The 17,987-nt window shown below is 38.7% G+C and overlaps 1 protein-coding gene across 1 annotated transcript in view; it reads right to left on the bottom strand.

Moving 5' to 3' along the window:
• Lrrc72 (leucine rich repeat containing 72) overlaps positions 1–4,308 on the bottom strand; it is a 52,315-nt gene extending 48,007 nt beyond the window's left edge. Inside the window, exon 1 of the mRNA XM_047562124.1 lies at positions 4,240–4,308. Coding sequence (XP_047418080.1) covers positions 4,240–4,308 — 69 coding nt within the window. The remainder of the gene's footprint in view (positions 1–4,239) is intronic.
• Positions 4,309–17,987: the final 13,679 nt, after the last annotated feature.

Here is a 17,987-nt window from a genome sequence, read left to right as displayed (position 1 = left end):
CTACTTTAGGATATACTACCGGACTTCTGACTTCATAATCAAGTGATCCAATCCCTCACACTAAATTATACTATGTATTTGTTTATCTTATCAGTTCTGTTTCTTTGGAGACCCTAATATGGGTGGATATCTAGACATATAAAGATATCCAAAAATATTTTTAAAAAGTAATTGTCTGCAAGCACAAGGCCCTGGGTTCAATCCCCAGCACCTCAAAAAAAAAAAAAAAAAGTAATTGTCATTGTAATTCATGTAAATACAGCAATATTTTGTTAAAAATAACACATACATACAAAATGCACATACTCCAAATTGTTAGCAAAAGTCATCACTTGAAAACATAAGGAAATGTTGTTTTCTTTTTATTATTTATTTATTTATGAGGCAGTCTTGCTACGTTGCCCAGACTGGTCTCAAACTCCTGGGCTCAAGTGATCCTCCTACCTCAATTTCCCAAGTGCTAGGACTATAAGGCACATGCCACATGCCTGGCTCAAGGTAATACATTTTTAGATGTTTGACTATGTTGTAATAAGCCCATATTAATTTGACCATCAGAAAAGAATACATATTTTGAAAAATTTAGCTATATAATAAGTATTTAGTAGGATTTAAATCAAATTTAGAAAAAGAAGAGACAAAAGGGGAAATGGAAAATACCAACTGTGTATGTAAATCTCTAACAAAATTATTTACACAACTTCGAATCATGGCATGTTTCTTTCCAGCCAACAATTTTTTGTGAATCTAGTACAAAGTATGAATGTCAACGTGCCAAGAAACCTAAACTTACACCAAGAAGTTCAGGTTTCAGGGAGTCTGTGGAGAATCAGTTCTAGTCCCCACCCACACACAGCCACACAGTTGCACTTTCCTTCATCTCAAGGAATACGAGCACCCTTTCCATTTTTAAAAACATGGAATTTTCCATTTTAAAGTTTGTAGTTCTGTGGCATCAACTTCATTCCCAGGCTGCACATTTGCCTTGCTGTGTGGCCATCACCACCGTCCATTCCCACAACTGTTTGTCTTCTGTAACTGAGGCTCAGCACCCAGAGGCGACTGACTCTTCCTTCACTCCTCTCTCCAGCCCCTGGCACCTGTCATTCTATCTTCTGTCTCTGAGTTTGACTAGGTACTCACATAAGTGGAATTCTACAGCATTTGTCCTTGTGTGACTGGTTTATTTCACTTATCATCGTGTCTTCAAGATTCTTTCATGTTGTAACATGTGTCAGAACTTCTTTCATTTTTATCTATATACCACATTTTCTTTACCCATTCATCTGTCAAAGGACTCTTAGGCTGATCTCAATCTACCTTTTGGCTATTTCAAATAACCCTTCTATGAATGAATATACAGAGATCTGTGTGAGTCCCTATCTTTCACTTATTTGAGTAAATATGCAGTAGTGGAATTGTTGGATTTTATGGAATCCCATGTATAATTATTTGAGGAATTTCCATACTGCTTCTTATAGTAACTGCATGCAACAAGCATTCTTTAAGATGAATATTTTTTAAAATAGTAGGTCCAAAAAGATTCACTCAACCATTTATTCAATCAAATACTGAGCACTTAGTTCAGGCTATGACTAGTTTCATCTGTGACTAGCTGGTAAATGTGGGAATAAATTAGGTAAGATGCTTGTTCTTTATGAACAAATCTATTAGTAGGGGAGGAATACAGAAAGCTATAAAAGGAACACAGAATGCTATAAAAGAAGGTTGCATGTATGAAGGGCTATAAGAAAAGGGAAAACATGCTCTGGGAAATTCAGAGGAAGAAAAAATTCCTGTTAGTCTGGACACTATGAGAAGATTTCAGGACAGGACCAACAGGCAGGGCCTTAAAGGGTGAGAAGAAAAGAAACAGGATGTTGATGGAAGAAGAGAGTAAACTGTGAGGTGTGTGGGGCTGTGTGGCCTTTAGCTGGAAAGCCATGTGGAAGGCAACTGAGAAATAAATTAAGAAAGGTGGGCTTGCATTATATTATGGAAGCTAATTTGAAATTTAGGCTTGGATGTGTGTGCTTAATCAGTGCCCAAATAAAACTTTTACAGTCCTGGAGAACTCTCACTGAAATTTACATATTTTATGTAAACTATAATTTTCTATTTGTTCTTTTTAGATATACATGGCAGTATTTTGACATTTTATACATACATGGAGTAGAACTTGTTCTAATTAGAATCCTTTTCTTGTGGGAACTGATGTGGAAGTTTCATTGGTGGTGTATTCATAAATGAACGTAGAAAAGTTATGTTGAAAACTATAATTTAAAATTAATTTTATATGATCTATACACACGTATATGAAAAGCACACAAACACGCACACACGCACACACACATACATACTCATGAATTAACTACATGGTAAAATCCATCTTTGAAAGTTCTTGTTTTTCCCATGACAACCACATCAATGCTTTTAAACACTATTCAATGTGAAGCTATTTCAAACACATTTTTCCTCCTTCTCTATTGTTGTCCTTGTTTTATTGACAGTTTAAAAGCATGGACTTAATTAAGTATTGGGTAATTCAGCATTGACTCAATTCTGGAAAATACGAATAAATTACAGAATCTCTGAACTGGAGAGAAGATGTGGCAGACTAGGCTTCAGGAAGATACCTTTCACAACAAGGTATATGATGACCTGGGGTGCAGAGAGAGCTGCAGACAGCAAGCAAGGCCACCTCTAAAAAATCAAGACTAGATGTCATGAACCTGCCTGAGAGGGATGGCAAGTGAGAAGAAGTAGTGAATAGATATGACATGGTGTGTGTAAAGAGCATTGGCGGGAAACTGGCAGACAACTGGAGGTTCTGCCAAGGCAAGAGAAGTCACTGGTGATGCTCATGATGTGATGACTTGGTGATGTGAAAGGTGACTAGGCTGGGAGGGAAGATATAGTCAGCTGATAAATGCTGGGACTGAGGCCCTGGTGGAACACAAAGGTCAAGGCCCCACCAGAAAGCTGTAAGTGTAAAAGCAGATCTCAGAGACATCAAGGTGGATTTGAAAATCTGGTGAGACCTGTCAGTCCAAAGGAGAGAGTGGGACCTAAATGCCATCATGGTTAAGTGTCTACTTATAGGGAGAGGAAGAGGGAAACAAGCTGGATGTGGAGACAGAGTAGGGGTGGTTGTAAAGTTAGGGGAGAGACCTCAGGGCAGTGGGAGCCATGAGAAGGATTGCAAGAAGATAGAATTTAAGTCTGCAGGATTGCACTGGGTGAGAGAGGATGTTACTCTGAAAAGGTATTGATTTTGAAGGGTGATTTCAGTAGCCTAGTGAGGGGGGGAATCAGATTTCAAATTAACTGGATAGTACGACAAGAAAATAAAAACAATCCAACACAGAATTGGGATGTAGACAGTTCTAGCATAGGGAGAAAAACAACAGCTTCCTCCATTGCCCAATACCTTAGAATCTAGATTCAACAGAAAAAGGTTTAAAAACGGTAGCATTACTTAATGCCAGAATAGTCTGCATTGAAGTCTATAGGAGAAATTATCCTTGTGTGTGTGTGTGTGTGTGTGTGTGTGTGTGGTGCTGGGGATTAAACCCAGGACCTTCTGCATGTGAGGTAAGCACTCTACCAACTGAACTACATCCCCAGCTCAGCAATTGCCCTTTTTGAAGATTAATTCCTTCACCTACATGCAATACACCCCACCAGTTAGGACTTGGCTGTGAATGGCTTTCAATACATTATAAAACTCTCATTCTTGTTGAATCATAGTAGCCCCTAACCTCTCTAACAGGTCTGAGAACTCTAGGAAGTCCTCCCAGCTCCTGTGCTGCAGGATTTTCAGATCCTCTCTCTCTCTCAGATATTCTTTAAGCCATCATTATTGCTCTTTATTTTGCTTCTTCTGTTCCTCAAAGAATTTGTCCTCTTCAAAGTGTCTTTTTGTACCTCGAGGGAACAACATTATCAGGGGTGGGCACACTCACATACACACAAATGTATGGCTGTGAGATTCAGGAGTCAAAAATTTCTGGCTCCATAATCTCCAAACCACCCTAGTTACATATGCAGCAGATGGTGAATGGGAAAATGTCAATGGCTTTCAGTATGGATCTCTGGTAGTACCTAAACTCTACCCAGGAGATGTTTGATCTCTAACCCTGCTAGGTGTTTAAAATTGCTCGACCCCCTCCTACCGGGACTCCAGGAGCAACCCCCAGCTGCCCTGGGACTCGTTCTCAGAAGGGAGGCGCTGCTTACCCGAAGACTGCTCTGTAGCGCAGTTTCGGCGACCGGAGATTTGTTGGAGTGCTGGAGGGCGCAGGACATGGTGTTCAGGTCTCAGGTCATCAGGAAAACGGGCGACCAGTGGCACCAGCGGTCCACATGGCTGATCTTGCGGCTCATTGTTCTGTCATAAAGTTTATCTCATCCCTGTCGACCTAAAGCCAATCCCAAGGAGAGAAGATATGAAGGCAAACCCTGACTTTTATGACGTCTATGTATGTGATACCGCAGCACATCCCTGTGCTAGGATGATGCTCGGGGGATGCATGTGGTGGATGCATGGGTCGGAGGACCTGAACGGAGCCACCCAGGATTTGTTTCCCTGATTTGAAATTGTAATATCAGAAAATTTTGGTTCTGAAAATTAGATACGTCTTTGATCAGAATGTGAGATGTTGGCGGGTAAGAGTGTAGCGGTTCCCCGCGCAGTCCTAGGGGAGCTTGGCGCAAAAAGATGAAAACATCTACCGCTGATTCTGTCTTTACTTAAAATTTGACATTTCGTTTATCATGGATTTTTTTTTTTTTTTTGCATAAATTTTGATTTTAAAAATATTGCGGTCTGGGGTTGTGGGTCAGTGGTAGAGCACTTGCCTAGCATGTTTGAGGCACTGGATTCTATTCTCAGCACCACATAAAAATAAAGATATTGTGTCCATCAACAGCTAAAAATATTTTTAAAATATTGCACTAAGGTATTTATTTTAAATGCTGAGTGTTTGGTGCCCTCTTAGTTTTTTTTCAAATATATTTTTCAGTTGTTGATGGACCTTTTTTTTCTTCTTTTCTTTATATGCTGTGCTGAGAACCAAACGCCGTGCCTCACTCATGCTAGGCAAGCACTCTACTCCACCCCTGAGCCACAGCCCTAACCCCCTTCATTATTTCTTGCACTAAGGCCAGTGAGTGTCTCCCTTGTCTCATCCTAGACCCAGACCAGACTTGGGCAGGGGTGGCAGTATTAAGGCTCCCCAAGATTCCAAGTGTACAGAAAAATGAAACTGCTGATTTTATTGGCCAAAAGCGAAAGCATGCTGATTCAGTAGCTGAAATGTCCTTCCTCTGGCAGAAAACAGATACATTGAGACACTATTTTGCCAGTCCTTCTAACACTCTCTCTCTCTCTCTCTCTCTCTCTCTCTCTCTCTCTCTCTCTCTCTCTCTCTCTCAGTCACACACACACACACACACACACACACACACACACACTTTAAAAATTGATCTCTAGGGAATAATAGAGGTACTTTAGATTAGCAAAGGGGAGTGAAGTGGGGGGAGGGGGCATGGGGGTGGGTCACTATTACCTTATGTACATATATATTTAAGCCTCCTGCATGTACAATCAGAAGAATGAGAAGTTATACTCCATTTATGTATGATGTGCCAAAATGCATTCTACTGTCATGTATAACTAATTAGAAATATTTAAAGAAGGAAAAAAGTATTACGTGTTAAGATTTTAATACATTGGAGCACCAATGTTGGGTTTGTGCCATTAAGTTAGCCTATTTGTTGTATACCCTTTACAATAAACCATATATTCAAAGTTCTAGAAGAGAAAATTGATCTCTCCCTAGCTGTATTGAAACCTCTAGCAAGACTATTTTATAATCTTATTTATTTTAGTCTTGTTCCCCTCTTGCTTGGGTAACTTTAGGCCAGGATACTGTTTGTGACATCCCTGTATTTTACTAGAGCCTAACCCAATGTTGTTTTTAAAAATTGTTAGTTAATCAAATGAGTTGGTGTCTAGGCTCCAAATTTGAACCTAAAATTTAGGAATTAGTATTTTTAAATGGGTTAAGCGAATTGCATTAAAAATTGTGTTGGAATAGAACATTGAAAAATATCTCAGTGGAGAGAGCAAGTACATACTATTTCAGTTCCTTTATAAAAAGAATTTGGAGACAAGTGGGGGTAAAAGTCTTCCAAGTTATCATCAGGGAGTCATCATCTGAGAACTAGTGTTTATAAATAGTTTTTATTGGGCTGGGGATATGGCTCAGTTGGTAGAGTGCTTGCCTTGCAAGCATAAGGCCCTGGGTTCAATCCCCAGCACTGCAAAAATAAATAAATAAATAAATAGTTTTTATTGGGGAGATAAAAATCAAATGAGAGGAATGGTCTACTGAGAAAGTATATAAAATAACTATTGGCCTCTTCCATGTTTGTAGCTAATGTGTTATAGTATTTTAGATATTATTCATGAATATGCTATGTGGAAAGTGGAAATGCATAGTACTTATTTAGGTTTTACATTACTCAACCATGATTTTTAAAACCATACACATAATAGGTTTATAGACATCTTACAAAAGCAAACTGTTATCCAGTTTATTTCTATAAAAATCACATTTAAAAAATTCATCCTTTATTTATTTTTAAACCTCTTCATGTTATACTGATTGAGATAGAAATACTTTTTTAGAGTTACACACCAAAACCTTTTCTTAGGATAGAGACTTAGAAACCCATTTATTGTTAGGTCTTAATGTGTTCCCATTTCAAGAAAAATTTACAATTTAATCGTCATGAAGGCTAAAATAATGCAAACCTAACCATGGAATGTCAAGGACAAAGGTTAATGAAGGCACTCTTTATGTAAAAACTCTTCTCAGATATCCTCACACTGGTGGTATAAATTTTTTACCAAAGTAGTGTCACTAGCAGAGTGAGCAAAAAACTTTAACTTCCATAGGGTGGGATCATAGCCTGAGGAATGCAGCCTGAAGTTTTAAAAATTCATGTAAAAGGTACATTCTCCTTTGCAATCAATCTTATTTTAATATAAAAATAAAGTGGTTCCCCTAACTCTTCTCAAATCTTTGGGTAGTATTTTCACTGAAGCAAGACACCCTGTGTTTATCCTGTGGCTTTACCTCCCTGGCATGTTGCCAGGGCTGCAGGGGGATGCATACCCCTGTTTGAAAGCTCTATCATATCATGTATGTGGGTTAGATCAGAAGAAAGAGCCTCATGCTCCAAGTCAGGGCATGTGGGGTTTAGTCTCAGCTCTGACATTAACTAGTTGTTGGCCAATTCCAAAGCACTTGATGTCTTTGGGCCTCCATTTCTTCAACCGTAAAATGAACAAGCCGGAAGTTCAATTAAAATGTTGTCTTGTTCAATTATACTTTCCCGCATAGGTAATATGAATTGTTTACAGAGTAGAGATTTTTGTGGCAATGTTGACATAGAATCATTTTTAAAGAATAGCTCTTCAGTGAAAAATGTGTGAGGAGACCTACCTAAGTTTAAAAATTCTTCTAATTCTGTCTTGAATAATTCCAATGATCAGTCTAGATGCTATCTAAGTGAGTAAAAAGTATTTATTAAATAAAATTATCATTGACACCCATTTTCTGCTGAATGAGAATACATTGAACAATATATCAATCACAGTCACACATATTCTTATATTTTATTTATAAAAAGATATATCTGTTTGCATGATTTGGTGATAAAGTTGTCAACATTTTTATTATAAGTTTAGATAGGGCTGGGATTGAAGTTCAGTGGCAAAGCACTTGCTTGCATGTGTGAGGCATTGGGTTTGATCCTCAACATACATAGAAATAAATAAATTAAATAAAGGTATTGTGAAAAAATATAGATGCTTCATTTAAAAATAAGTTTAGATAACTAATTCTCATTTTAAATGATAATTACATTTTTTCTGGTTTACAAAAATGCATGTGACAGTGGATTGTTGGGGAACATTTCTCCATGAATCCCTTATTTTGCTGCACAAAAGCAAAGGCACCGACTGCTTTTACTAAGGACTATTTTCTCAAGGATGTTTTTATTATTAAGAGCCTTGGAAGATATGGTATCTACCATCAGAGCAAAATGCAGGTGTTTTATTTTGGTTTTGTTTTTAACTGGACAGTATAATAAAAATCATGTCTCTATTCCTTATAATAAAGATAATGTCAAGCAGACTTACTACCCAATATAGGCTTTCCCTAAGCACAGGATTCCTCTTCTGTACACAACTCACTGTTGCAGTTTGCATTTTTTTCGGGAAGGAAACAATCATTTGCATTTGCATTTTTTTTTCAATAAATTATCTTTTCATATTTGCTGCCTAACTTTTAACATTCAAATGCCAACTATGAAACCTGACAAGCTAGATCTCCAGATCTTGATCTCTAAAGAGTTGCCTAGTTATTTCTTAAAGCTATCAATGGGTTGCTTCAAATCATCTTGTAGCCTGGCAAAGTTGTCTTCCCTTGCTCTCCTCTTCTTGGCTAATATCTGCTGTATTCAGACTGTTGAAATAAACTTCATTCCTCTATTCTCAAATTACCCTTTTTGATCTCTTGGATCCATGCCCAGAATGTTATCACCTGATGCTCTAAGTTTTGACATTTTTAAAATATTAAAGTGGTAGTGGGTTCTGAGCTGAGAGAGGAAGCGTACATCTCTCTCCCAGGTACCATGCCACATTTTCCCATAGGGTTCTAAAACACCACCCATGTTTAGTTTATATTAAGCTGTTTTTGCAAAGCACCATTTTTTTTTTCTTTTCTTCACCCTTTGTTTCTTTTCAGTATTTGTACACAATTCCCCAAATGCTCACCTGAATAGGAAAAGGAAGTGTTTCAGGTTTGGAAACATTTATACTGTCTGGAAGAGCTAGTAACTGTTAGACATAACCTCAGATTAAACAAAGTAAATTCAGTTGTAAATTTGTTCTGAATTCAGTGTGATTTCACATTTTCTCCCAGGAATAGTGAGCCCCCAAGTTTAAGCTCTGTCCATATTCCTGGACAGATACTCATAGCCTACACTTTGGGTGTAGGGGACCATGTATCCATCATTTTTGGATCCTAGGTAATAATGAAAAAAGAACAAGGACTCCAAGGGGGTACAATCACTTGTGAAATGTCATTGGAAGGTGGGTGCCAAGAGAAGGATGAAAGCAGGGTATTTAAATACTGGAGCCAAGGACAGAAGCCCTAGGCTGAAATTAGAGATGGTATAGAGTGGAAAAATGATTTACAAAAACTAATTTCCATTACAGTATTTCAATATGTGAAGTCATTTAAACTTCAAATCCAGTCCTTACAGTGCTCAATTTAGACTTGGTGAGAATTGTTAGAAAATTTTTCTTTAACTAGAATAGAACTCTTGTTAATGCTAGTAGAAAGGTACCTTGTCACACATGATACAACAATCAGGAATTTGAAACATGAATTCTCTATATAAGTATAATTCTCTGTATGCAAGTATGTACTTTGATGTGTGTGCCTGTACATATGTGTATGTATACATACATGCACACACACACACACACACTCTTATGCACACAGGGTAGGTGCTATGGTTTGCATGTGGTTTGTCCCTCATGTGTTGGAGGTTTGGACCTCAGAGTAGCAGTGTGGAGATGTTGAGTGGCAGAACCTTTAAGAGGTGGAGCCTAATGAGAGGTAGTTTGGTCATAGGTAGTTAACTGCCCCAGAGGGGTTTAAGGTAATGGACCCTGGCAGCTCCCTAGAGAGTGAGTTGATATGAAAGAGTGAGCCTGATCCCTGACTTCTTCACTGGTTTCCTGTCTCATCACATGATCCCTCTTGCACACATTCTTATTATGCTGGTATCTATCATGAGGTCCTCACTAAAGGGAGAAAAAAAAATGATAGCTGCCTAATCTTGAACTTTCAGTCTCCAAAACTGAGCCAAACAAACCTTTGTATACACTACCCGGACTCTGGTGTTTTCCTTACAGCAGCAGAACATGGACTGATAATAGAAGGCAACCTTGACAGTGCCCCCAGTGATCCCTGCCTCCTGGTTTTCACATCATTATTGTGTGTTCCCTCTCTTTGCATATACGATGGATTTATGGGCTCACTTCTAATGAATAGGATATGAAGACTGGGAGATCACATTTGAGATTAGGTTACAAAAAGACTGTATTTCTGTTTGTGCCCATTCTCTTGCTCTCAGCCCATTCTTCCATGCTGTGAGTTGACCTATAAAAGAAGTCCACATGGCATTGATATCTCTGCCTAATATTCAGAGAAGAACTGAAGTCTTCCAACAGCCATGTGAGGCAGCTTGGAAGGGGACATTGCCCTCCATCCCCTGCCAAGGGAGCCTTGAGATAACTTAGCCTTGGCCTTAACTGCAGCCTTTGGGAGACTTTGACGGGAGGCACCCAGCTGAACAATACCAAGATGACCAAGACTCAGCAATGAAGATAAGACTTTTTATGCCACTAAGATTTTTCTTTCTTTCTTATAATTAGAGCATTATAATTATACATTGTATTTGGGTTCATTTTGACAAAAAAATCATACATGCAAGGAATTTTATTTCAATCCCCATTCCTTACCTTTCCTTCCCTCCCTCTCCCCCTATTCTCCCTCCTCCACTCTACTGATCTTCTTTTCACTCCCTTATTTTTCATTGGTACTTTCTACCTGTACATAAAGGTGAAATTCTTATATATTCACATATGTCTATAACATGATTTTGTTAACTTCAGTCTATTTCTTCCCCTTTCCCTTGCCTCCTCCATCTCATTCTCCTTCTACTCCACTGATCGTCCTTATATCTTTATGATATCTGATCCCCTCCCCCACCTCCTTCTTTCCCTAGCTGCCACGTGAGAGAAAATATTCCACTCTTGATTTTCTGAGTGTGACTTACTTCATGTTGCATGGTTTTCTCCATTTCCATCCATTTACGGAATAATGCCATTATTCCATTCTTCTTTATAGCTGAGTAAAATTCTGTTGTATATATACACATACATTTGCTCTCAGTCCATTCTGCCATGTTTTCTTGATCCATCCATCTATTGATGGGCATTTGGGTTGATTCCATAATTAGTCTATTATGAAATGAGCTGCTATAAACATGGATGTGGCTGTATTATAGTATGTTATTTAATTCTTTTGGATAAATATCAAGGAGTGGAAAAAGTGGGTCACATGGTGGTTTCATTCTTAGATTTTTGAGGAACCTCCACACTGTTTTCCAGAGTGGTTGTCCTAATTTGCAATCCCACCAACAATTTGTCAGTGTACCTTTTTCCCCACGTTCTTGCCAGCATATATTACTTGTGTTCTTGATAAATAATGGAGTGAGATGAAATATTAGTGGACTTGATTTGCATTTGCCTAAAATGTTGAACACTTTTTCATATATTTCTTGGCTCTTTGGGGTTCTTCTTTTGAGAAGTTTCTGTTCTTTTGCCCATTTATTGAATGAGATTTTTCTTTAAATGTTAAGTTTTTTGCATTCTTTATATATTCTGGGTATTAATCCCTTATCTGAGGAGTAGCTGGCCAAGATTTTTTCCCATTCTGCAAGCTCTCTCTTCACGTTTTTATCATTTCCTTTGTTATGCAGGAGCTTTTCAGTTTGATAACATTCCATTTATTTTATTAATTTGTTCTTTTTTGACATACATGACAGCAGAGTGTACTTTGACAAATTATGTGTACATGGAGTATAGCTAATTCTAATTAGGATCCCATTCTTATGGTTGTACATGATGTGGAGTTTCACTGGTGGTGTATTCATATATGAACATAGGAAAGTTACTTTCAATTCATTCTACTGTCTTCCTATTCCCATTCCAACTGCTGTTCCCTTCATTTTGCTTTGTTTAATTCACTGAACTTCTATTCTTCCCTCCCACCCCTTACTGTGTGTTAGCATTCGCATATCAGACAGAACATTTGGTCTTTGGTTTTTGGGATTGGCTTACTTATTTTCACAGTATGGTATCTCCAGATTCATCCATTTACGGGCAAAAGTCATAAAGTTGGTTTTCAAGATGGCGGACTAGAGGGCGGCTACATTTCATGTTGCTCCAAGACGCAGGATTCAAAAGAGGAGATAGTGAGAGACTTGGGACCAACTCAAAGCTGCCGGGTGAGTCTCTCCCGTTGGGGAGGCGTCCCAGATGGGGCAGTAGCCCTGGAACGCAGGGAACTTTGTGAAGTAGAGTTGCTCAGCGAGACGCCCCTCCCCCCCACTGGAGCGGTAAACACGGACCACTGGGAACATCGTAGAGGTGGCCGCTCAGCACAGCGCTTGGACTCAGAGCAACCACTGGGGCTCCAGGCGGCTGCCTGAGGAGGGGTTGCGTGGTGAGCTGTTTGGACTCAGAACGACCGCTTCTGAACACCGGGGGGCTGCCCAGAGGAAGAGGAGAAGCGCGGCGGGTCGCTTGGTCTAGGAGGGACTGCATCAGAGCTACAGGCGGTTGCCAGAGGAGGAGGCGAGTGGTGAGTTGTTTGGACTCAAAGCGACCGCTCCTAAACACCGATGGCCTGCCTGGAGGAGGAGTGTGGTGGGTCACTTGGTCTTCGAGCGACCACTCCTGAACACCCGGGGGGCTACCCCGAGGAGGAGGAGGAACAGGGCGGGTCACTTGGACTCGGAGTGACTGCCTAGGGCTACGGGCGGTTGGCGGGAGGAGGAGATGCAAAGTGAGTTGCTTGGACTCCCAGTGACTGCATCGGAACACCGGGTGACTGCCCGGAGGAAGAGGTGTGTGGCGGGTCTCTGGGTCTTGGAGCTATTGTACAGAGCTCCAGGTGGCGGCTCAGAGGAGGGGCCACATAGCCAGGCGATTAGGTGCAGAGCAGGGTCCCAGGACCTAGGCGGCTTCTTGCTGGAAGAGCTGCACAGAGACACGCCTAGGGGCGAAGCGAAGTTTCCAGGACTGCGGGCAGATTCTCTGAGGAGAGGCAACCTAAGGAGACTCGTCTGAGAAGGGTGAGGCTCCCAGGCCCAGGAGGTAGGTCCGGGCCCCTGGGAACGTTGCAGAGGAAGGCAGCCCAGCCCAGGCGGTAGTTGTACATTGAGGGGAACTGATCAGCGAGACCTCCCCACCAGGTGAGTCTTCCCTGCCGGGTGAGGTTTTCCCACAAGGATGGTAAAACCAGAGACACAGGCACAAACAGGCCTTGCCTCAGCCCGCAGCCTAGTTTCCTTATAGATGAACATTGGTCAACAAGTGGAGGCACCTCTGCCCACTATCAGGGAATATACCCCACCTGAACGTCACCACCCCTAGAGAGGCAGCTTCCTTGTGGAGCACTGCATTATCAACTTTCTCCAAGACTGCAGGCTACTGAAGGATAAGAGGGGATATACTAGCAATTTTCAGGGACATTATAAGTCAATACAGGAAATCTGCAATATCTTAATGATCCACTAATTCCTGAACAGTATGAGAAAACAAGGGAAGAAAATGCCCCAAACAAATCTAGATGTTACATCAATAAAATCCAACGATAGCATGGTAGAAGAAATGACAGAAAGGGAGTTCAGAATGTACATAATTAAAATGATTAGGGAAGCAAACGATGAGATGAAAGAGCAAATGCAGGCATTGAACAATTGCACCAATCGACAGTTAACAGAGCAAATTCAGGAAGCAAAAGATCATTTCAATAGAGAGTTAGGGATATTGAAAAAAAACCAAACAGAAATCCTCGAAATGAAGGAAACAATAAACCAAATTAAGAACTCCATAGAAAGCACAACCAATAGGATAGAACACCTGGAAGACAGAACTTCAGATATTGAAGACAAAATATTTAACCTTGAAAACAAAGTTGAATAAACAGAGAAGATGGTAAGAAATCATGAACAGAATCTGAAAGAATTATGGGATATCATGAAAAGGCCAAATTTGAGAATTATTGGGATTGAGGAAGGCTTAGAGAAACAAACCAAAGGAATGAACAATCTATTCAATGAAATAATATCAGAAAATTTCCCAAATATGAAGAATGAAATGGAAAATCAAGTCCAAGAGGCTTATAGGACTCCAAATACACAAAATTACAACAGACCCACACCAAGGCACATTATAATGAAAATACCTAACATACAAAATAAAGACAGAATTTTAAAGGCTGTGAGAGAAAAGAACCAAATTACATTCAGGGGGAAACCAATACGATATCAGCAGATTTTTCAATCCAGACCCTAAAAGCTAGAAGGGCCTGGAACAACATTTTTCAAGCTCTGAAAGAAAATGGATGTCAACCAAGAATCTTATACCCAGCAAAACTTACCTTCAAATTTGACGATGAAATAAAATCATTCCATGATAAACAAAAGCTAAAAGAATTTACAAAAAGAAAGCCAGCATTACAGAACATTCTCAGCAAAATATTCCATGAGGAAGAGATGAAAAACAAAGAAGCAAATCAGCAAAGGGAGGAATTATCCTAAAGGAACTGTCAAATAAAGGAGGAACCAAGTTCTGTCAAAAAATAATAATAAATAAAATTTTAAAAATGAACCAAATGACTGGGAATACAAATCATATCTCAATAATAACCCTGAATGTTAATGGCCTGAATTCATCAATCAAAAGACATAGACTGGCAGATTGGATTAAAAAGAAAGATCCAACAATATGTTGCCTACAAGAGACTCACCTCGTAGAAAGAGATACCCATAGACTAAAGGTAAAAGGATGGGGAAAAACATACCATGCACATGGACTCAGCAAAAAACTGGAGTATCCATCTTAATTTCAGATAATGTGGACTTCAAGCCAAAGTTAGTCAGAAGGGATAAAGAAGGACATTTCATACTGCTTAAGGGAAGCAAGACATAACAATCATAAACATCTATGCCCCACACAGTGGCTCATCCATGTATGTCAAACAAATCTTCTCAATTTTAGAAACCAAATCCTTGGCCTATACCTAAAGGACTTAAAATCAGCATATTACAGACATACAGCCACATCAATGTTCATAGCTGCTCAGTTCACAATAGCCAGATTGTGGAACCAACCTAGATGTCCTTCAATTGATGAATGGATAAAGAAACTGTGGTATATATATACAATGGAATATTACTCAGCCATAAAGAATGATAAAATTATGGCATTTGCAGGCAAATGGATGAAATTGGAGAATATCATGCTAAGTGAGATAAGCCAATCTCAAAAAGACAAAGGATGAATGATATCACTAATAAGTGGATGATGACACATAATGGGGGGTGGGAGGGGTTAGTGTTAGGGTTAGAGTTAGGGTTAGGGAGGGGGGCAAGAATGGAGGAAGGAAGGACTGTATAGAGGGAAAAGAGGGGTGGGAGGGGTGGGGAGGAAGGGAAAAAATAACAAAATGAATCAAACAGCATTACTCTATGTAAATTTATGATTACACAAATGGTATGCCTTTATGCCATGTACACACAGAGAAACAACATGTATCCCATTTGTTTACAATAAAAAAAAAAAAGAAACCAAATAGACCATAATACAATAATACTAGGTGGTTTTAACATGCTTCTCTTACCACTGGACAGATCTTCCAAACAAAAATTGAACAAAGAAACCATAGATCTCAATAACACAATCAATAATTTAGACTTAACAGACATTTATAGAATATACCATCCAACCAAGAGTGAATACACTTTCTTCTCAGCAGCACATGGATCCTTCTCTAAAATAGACCATATATTATGCCACAAAGCTAATGTTAGCAAATACAAGAACATAGAGACACTACCTTGTATTCTATCAGATCATAATGGATTGAAGTTAGAAATAAATGAAAGAGTAAAAAACAGAAACTACTCCAACACCTGGAGATTAAACAATATGCTATTATATGATGAATGGATAACAGAAGATATTAGGAAGGAAATTTAAAAATTCTTAGAGGTAAATGAGAACAAAGAAACATCATATCAAAATCTCTGGGACACTATGAAAGTAGTACTTAGAGGAAAATTTATTTCATGGAGCGCATTTAATAAAAGAAGTAAAACTCAAAAAATAAACGACCTAACACTACAGCTCAAAACCCTAGAAAAAGAAGAACAGACCAACACCCAAAGTAGTAGAAGACAGGAAATAGTTAAACTCAGAGCTGAAATCAACGAAATTGAAACAAAAGAAACAATACAAAAAATTGACAAAATAAATAGTTGGTTCTTCGAAAAAATAAACAAAATTGATAAACCTTTAGCCACACTAACAAAGAGAAGACGAGAGAAAACCCAAATCACTAAAATTCAGAATGAACAAGGAAATATCACAAAAGACACGACTGAAATACAAAACATAATTAGAAGCTATTTTGAAAATCTATACTCCAACAAAAGAGAAAATTTCAAAGACATCAACAGGTTTCTAGAGACATATGAATTGCCTAAACTGAACGAGGAGGACATACACAATTTAAATAGACCAATTTCAAGTAATGAAATAGAAGAAGTCATCAAAAGCCTACCAACAAAGAAAAGTCCAGGACCAGATGGGTTCTCAGCCGAGTTCTACAAAACCTTTAAAGAAGAGCTCATTCCAATACTTCTCAAAGTATTCCAGAAAATAGAAGAGGAGGGAACCCTCCCAAACTCATTCTATGAAGCCAATATTACTCTGATACCTAAACCAGACAGAGACACATCGAGGAAAGAAAATTTCAGACCAATATCCTTAATGAACATCGGCACAAAAATTCTCAACAAAATTTTAGCAAATCGCATACAAAAACATATTAAAAAGATAGTGCACCATGATCAAGTGGGTTTCATCCCAGGGATGCAAGGTTGGTTCAACATCAGGAAATCAATAAATGTCATTCACCATATCAATAGACTTAAAGTCAAGAATCAAATGATTATTTCAATAGATGCAGAAAAGGCATTTGATAAAATACAGCACCCCTTCATGCTCAAAACACTAGAAAAAATAGGGGTAGTGGGAACATTCCTTAACATTGTAAAGGCCATCTGTGCTAAGCCCATGGCCAATATCATTCTAAATGGTGAAAGACTGAAAGCATTCCCTCTAAAAACTGGAACAAGGCAGGGATGCCCTCTTTCACCACTTCTTTTCAATATCGTCCTTGAAACTCTAGCCAGAGCAATTAGACAGACCAAAGAAATTAAAGGGATACGAATTGGAAAAGAAGAACTCAAACTATCCCTGTTTGCTGATGATATGATTATATACTTAGAGGAACCAGGAAATTCCACCAGAAAACTTTTAGATCTCATTAGTGAATTCAATAAAGTAGTGGGATATAAGATCAATTCACATAAATCTAAGGCATTTTTATACATAAGTGATGAATCTTCAGAAAGAGAAATTAGAAAAACTACCCCATTCACAATAGCATCGAAAAAAATAAAATACTTGGGAATCAATCTCACAAAAGAGGTGAAAGACCTCTACAGTGAGAACTACAGAACACTAAAGAAAGAAATTCAAGAAAACCTTAGAAGATGGAAAGATCTCCCATGTTCTTGGATAGGAAGAATTAATATTGTCAAAATGGCCATACTACTAAAAGTGCTATACAGATTCAATGCAATTCCAATTAAAGTCCCAATGATGTACCTTGCAGAAATAGAACAAGAAATTATGAAATTCATCTGGAAGAATAAAAAACCCAGAATAGCTAAAGCAATCCTTGGCAGAAAGAGTGAAGCAGGGGGTATCTCAATACCAGATCTTCAACTCTACTACAAAGCAATAGTAACAAAACGGCATGGTATTGGTACCAAAATAGACAGGTAGATCAATGGTACAGAATAGAGGACGCGGACACAAACCCAAATAAATACAATTTTCTCATACTAGACAAAGGGGCCAAAAATATGCAATGGAGAAAAGATAGCCTCTTCAACAAACGGTGCTGGGAGAATTGGAAATCCATATGCAACAGAATGAAACTAAACCCATATCTCTCAGCATGCACGAAACTAAACTCAAA

The sequence above is a fragment of the Sciurus carolinensis genome, chromosome 8 (assembly GCF_902686445.1).
Source record: "Sciurus carolinensis chromosome 8, mSciCar1.2, whole genome shotgun sequence".
Lineage (NCBI taxonomy): Eukaryota > Metazoa > Chordata > Mammalia > Rodentia > Sciuridae > Sciurus > Sciurus carolinensis.
The sequence above is the reverse complement of the archived record's forward strand: the minus strand, read 5'-3'. Positions and strand labels throughout refer to the sequence as shown.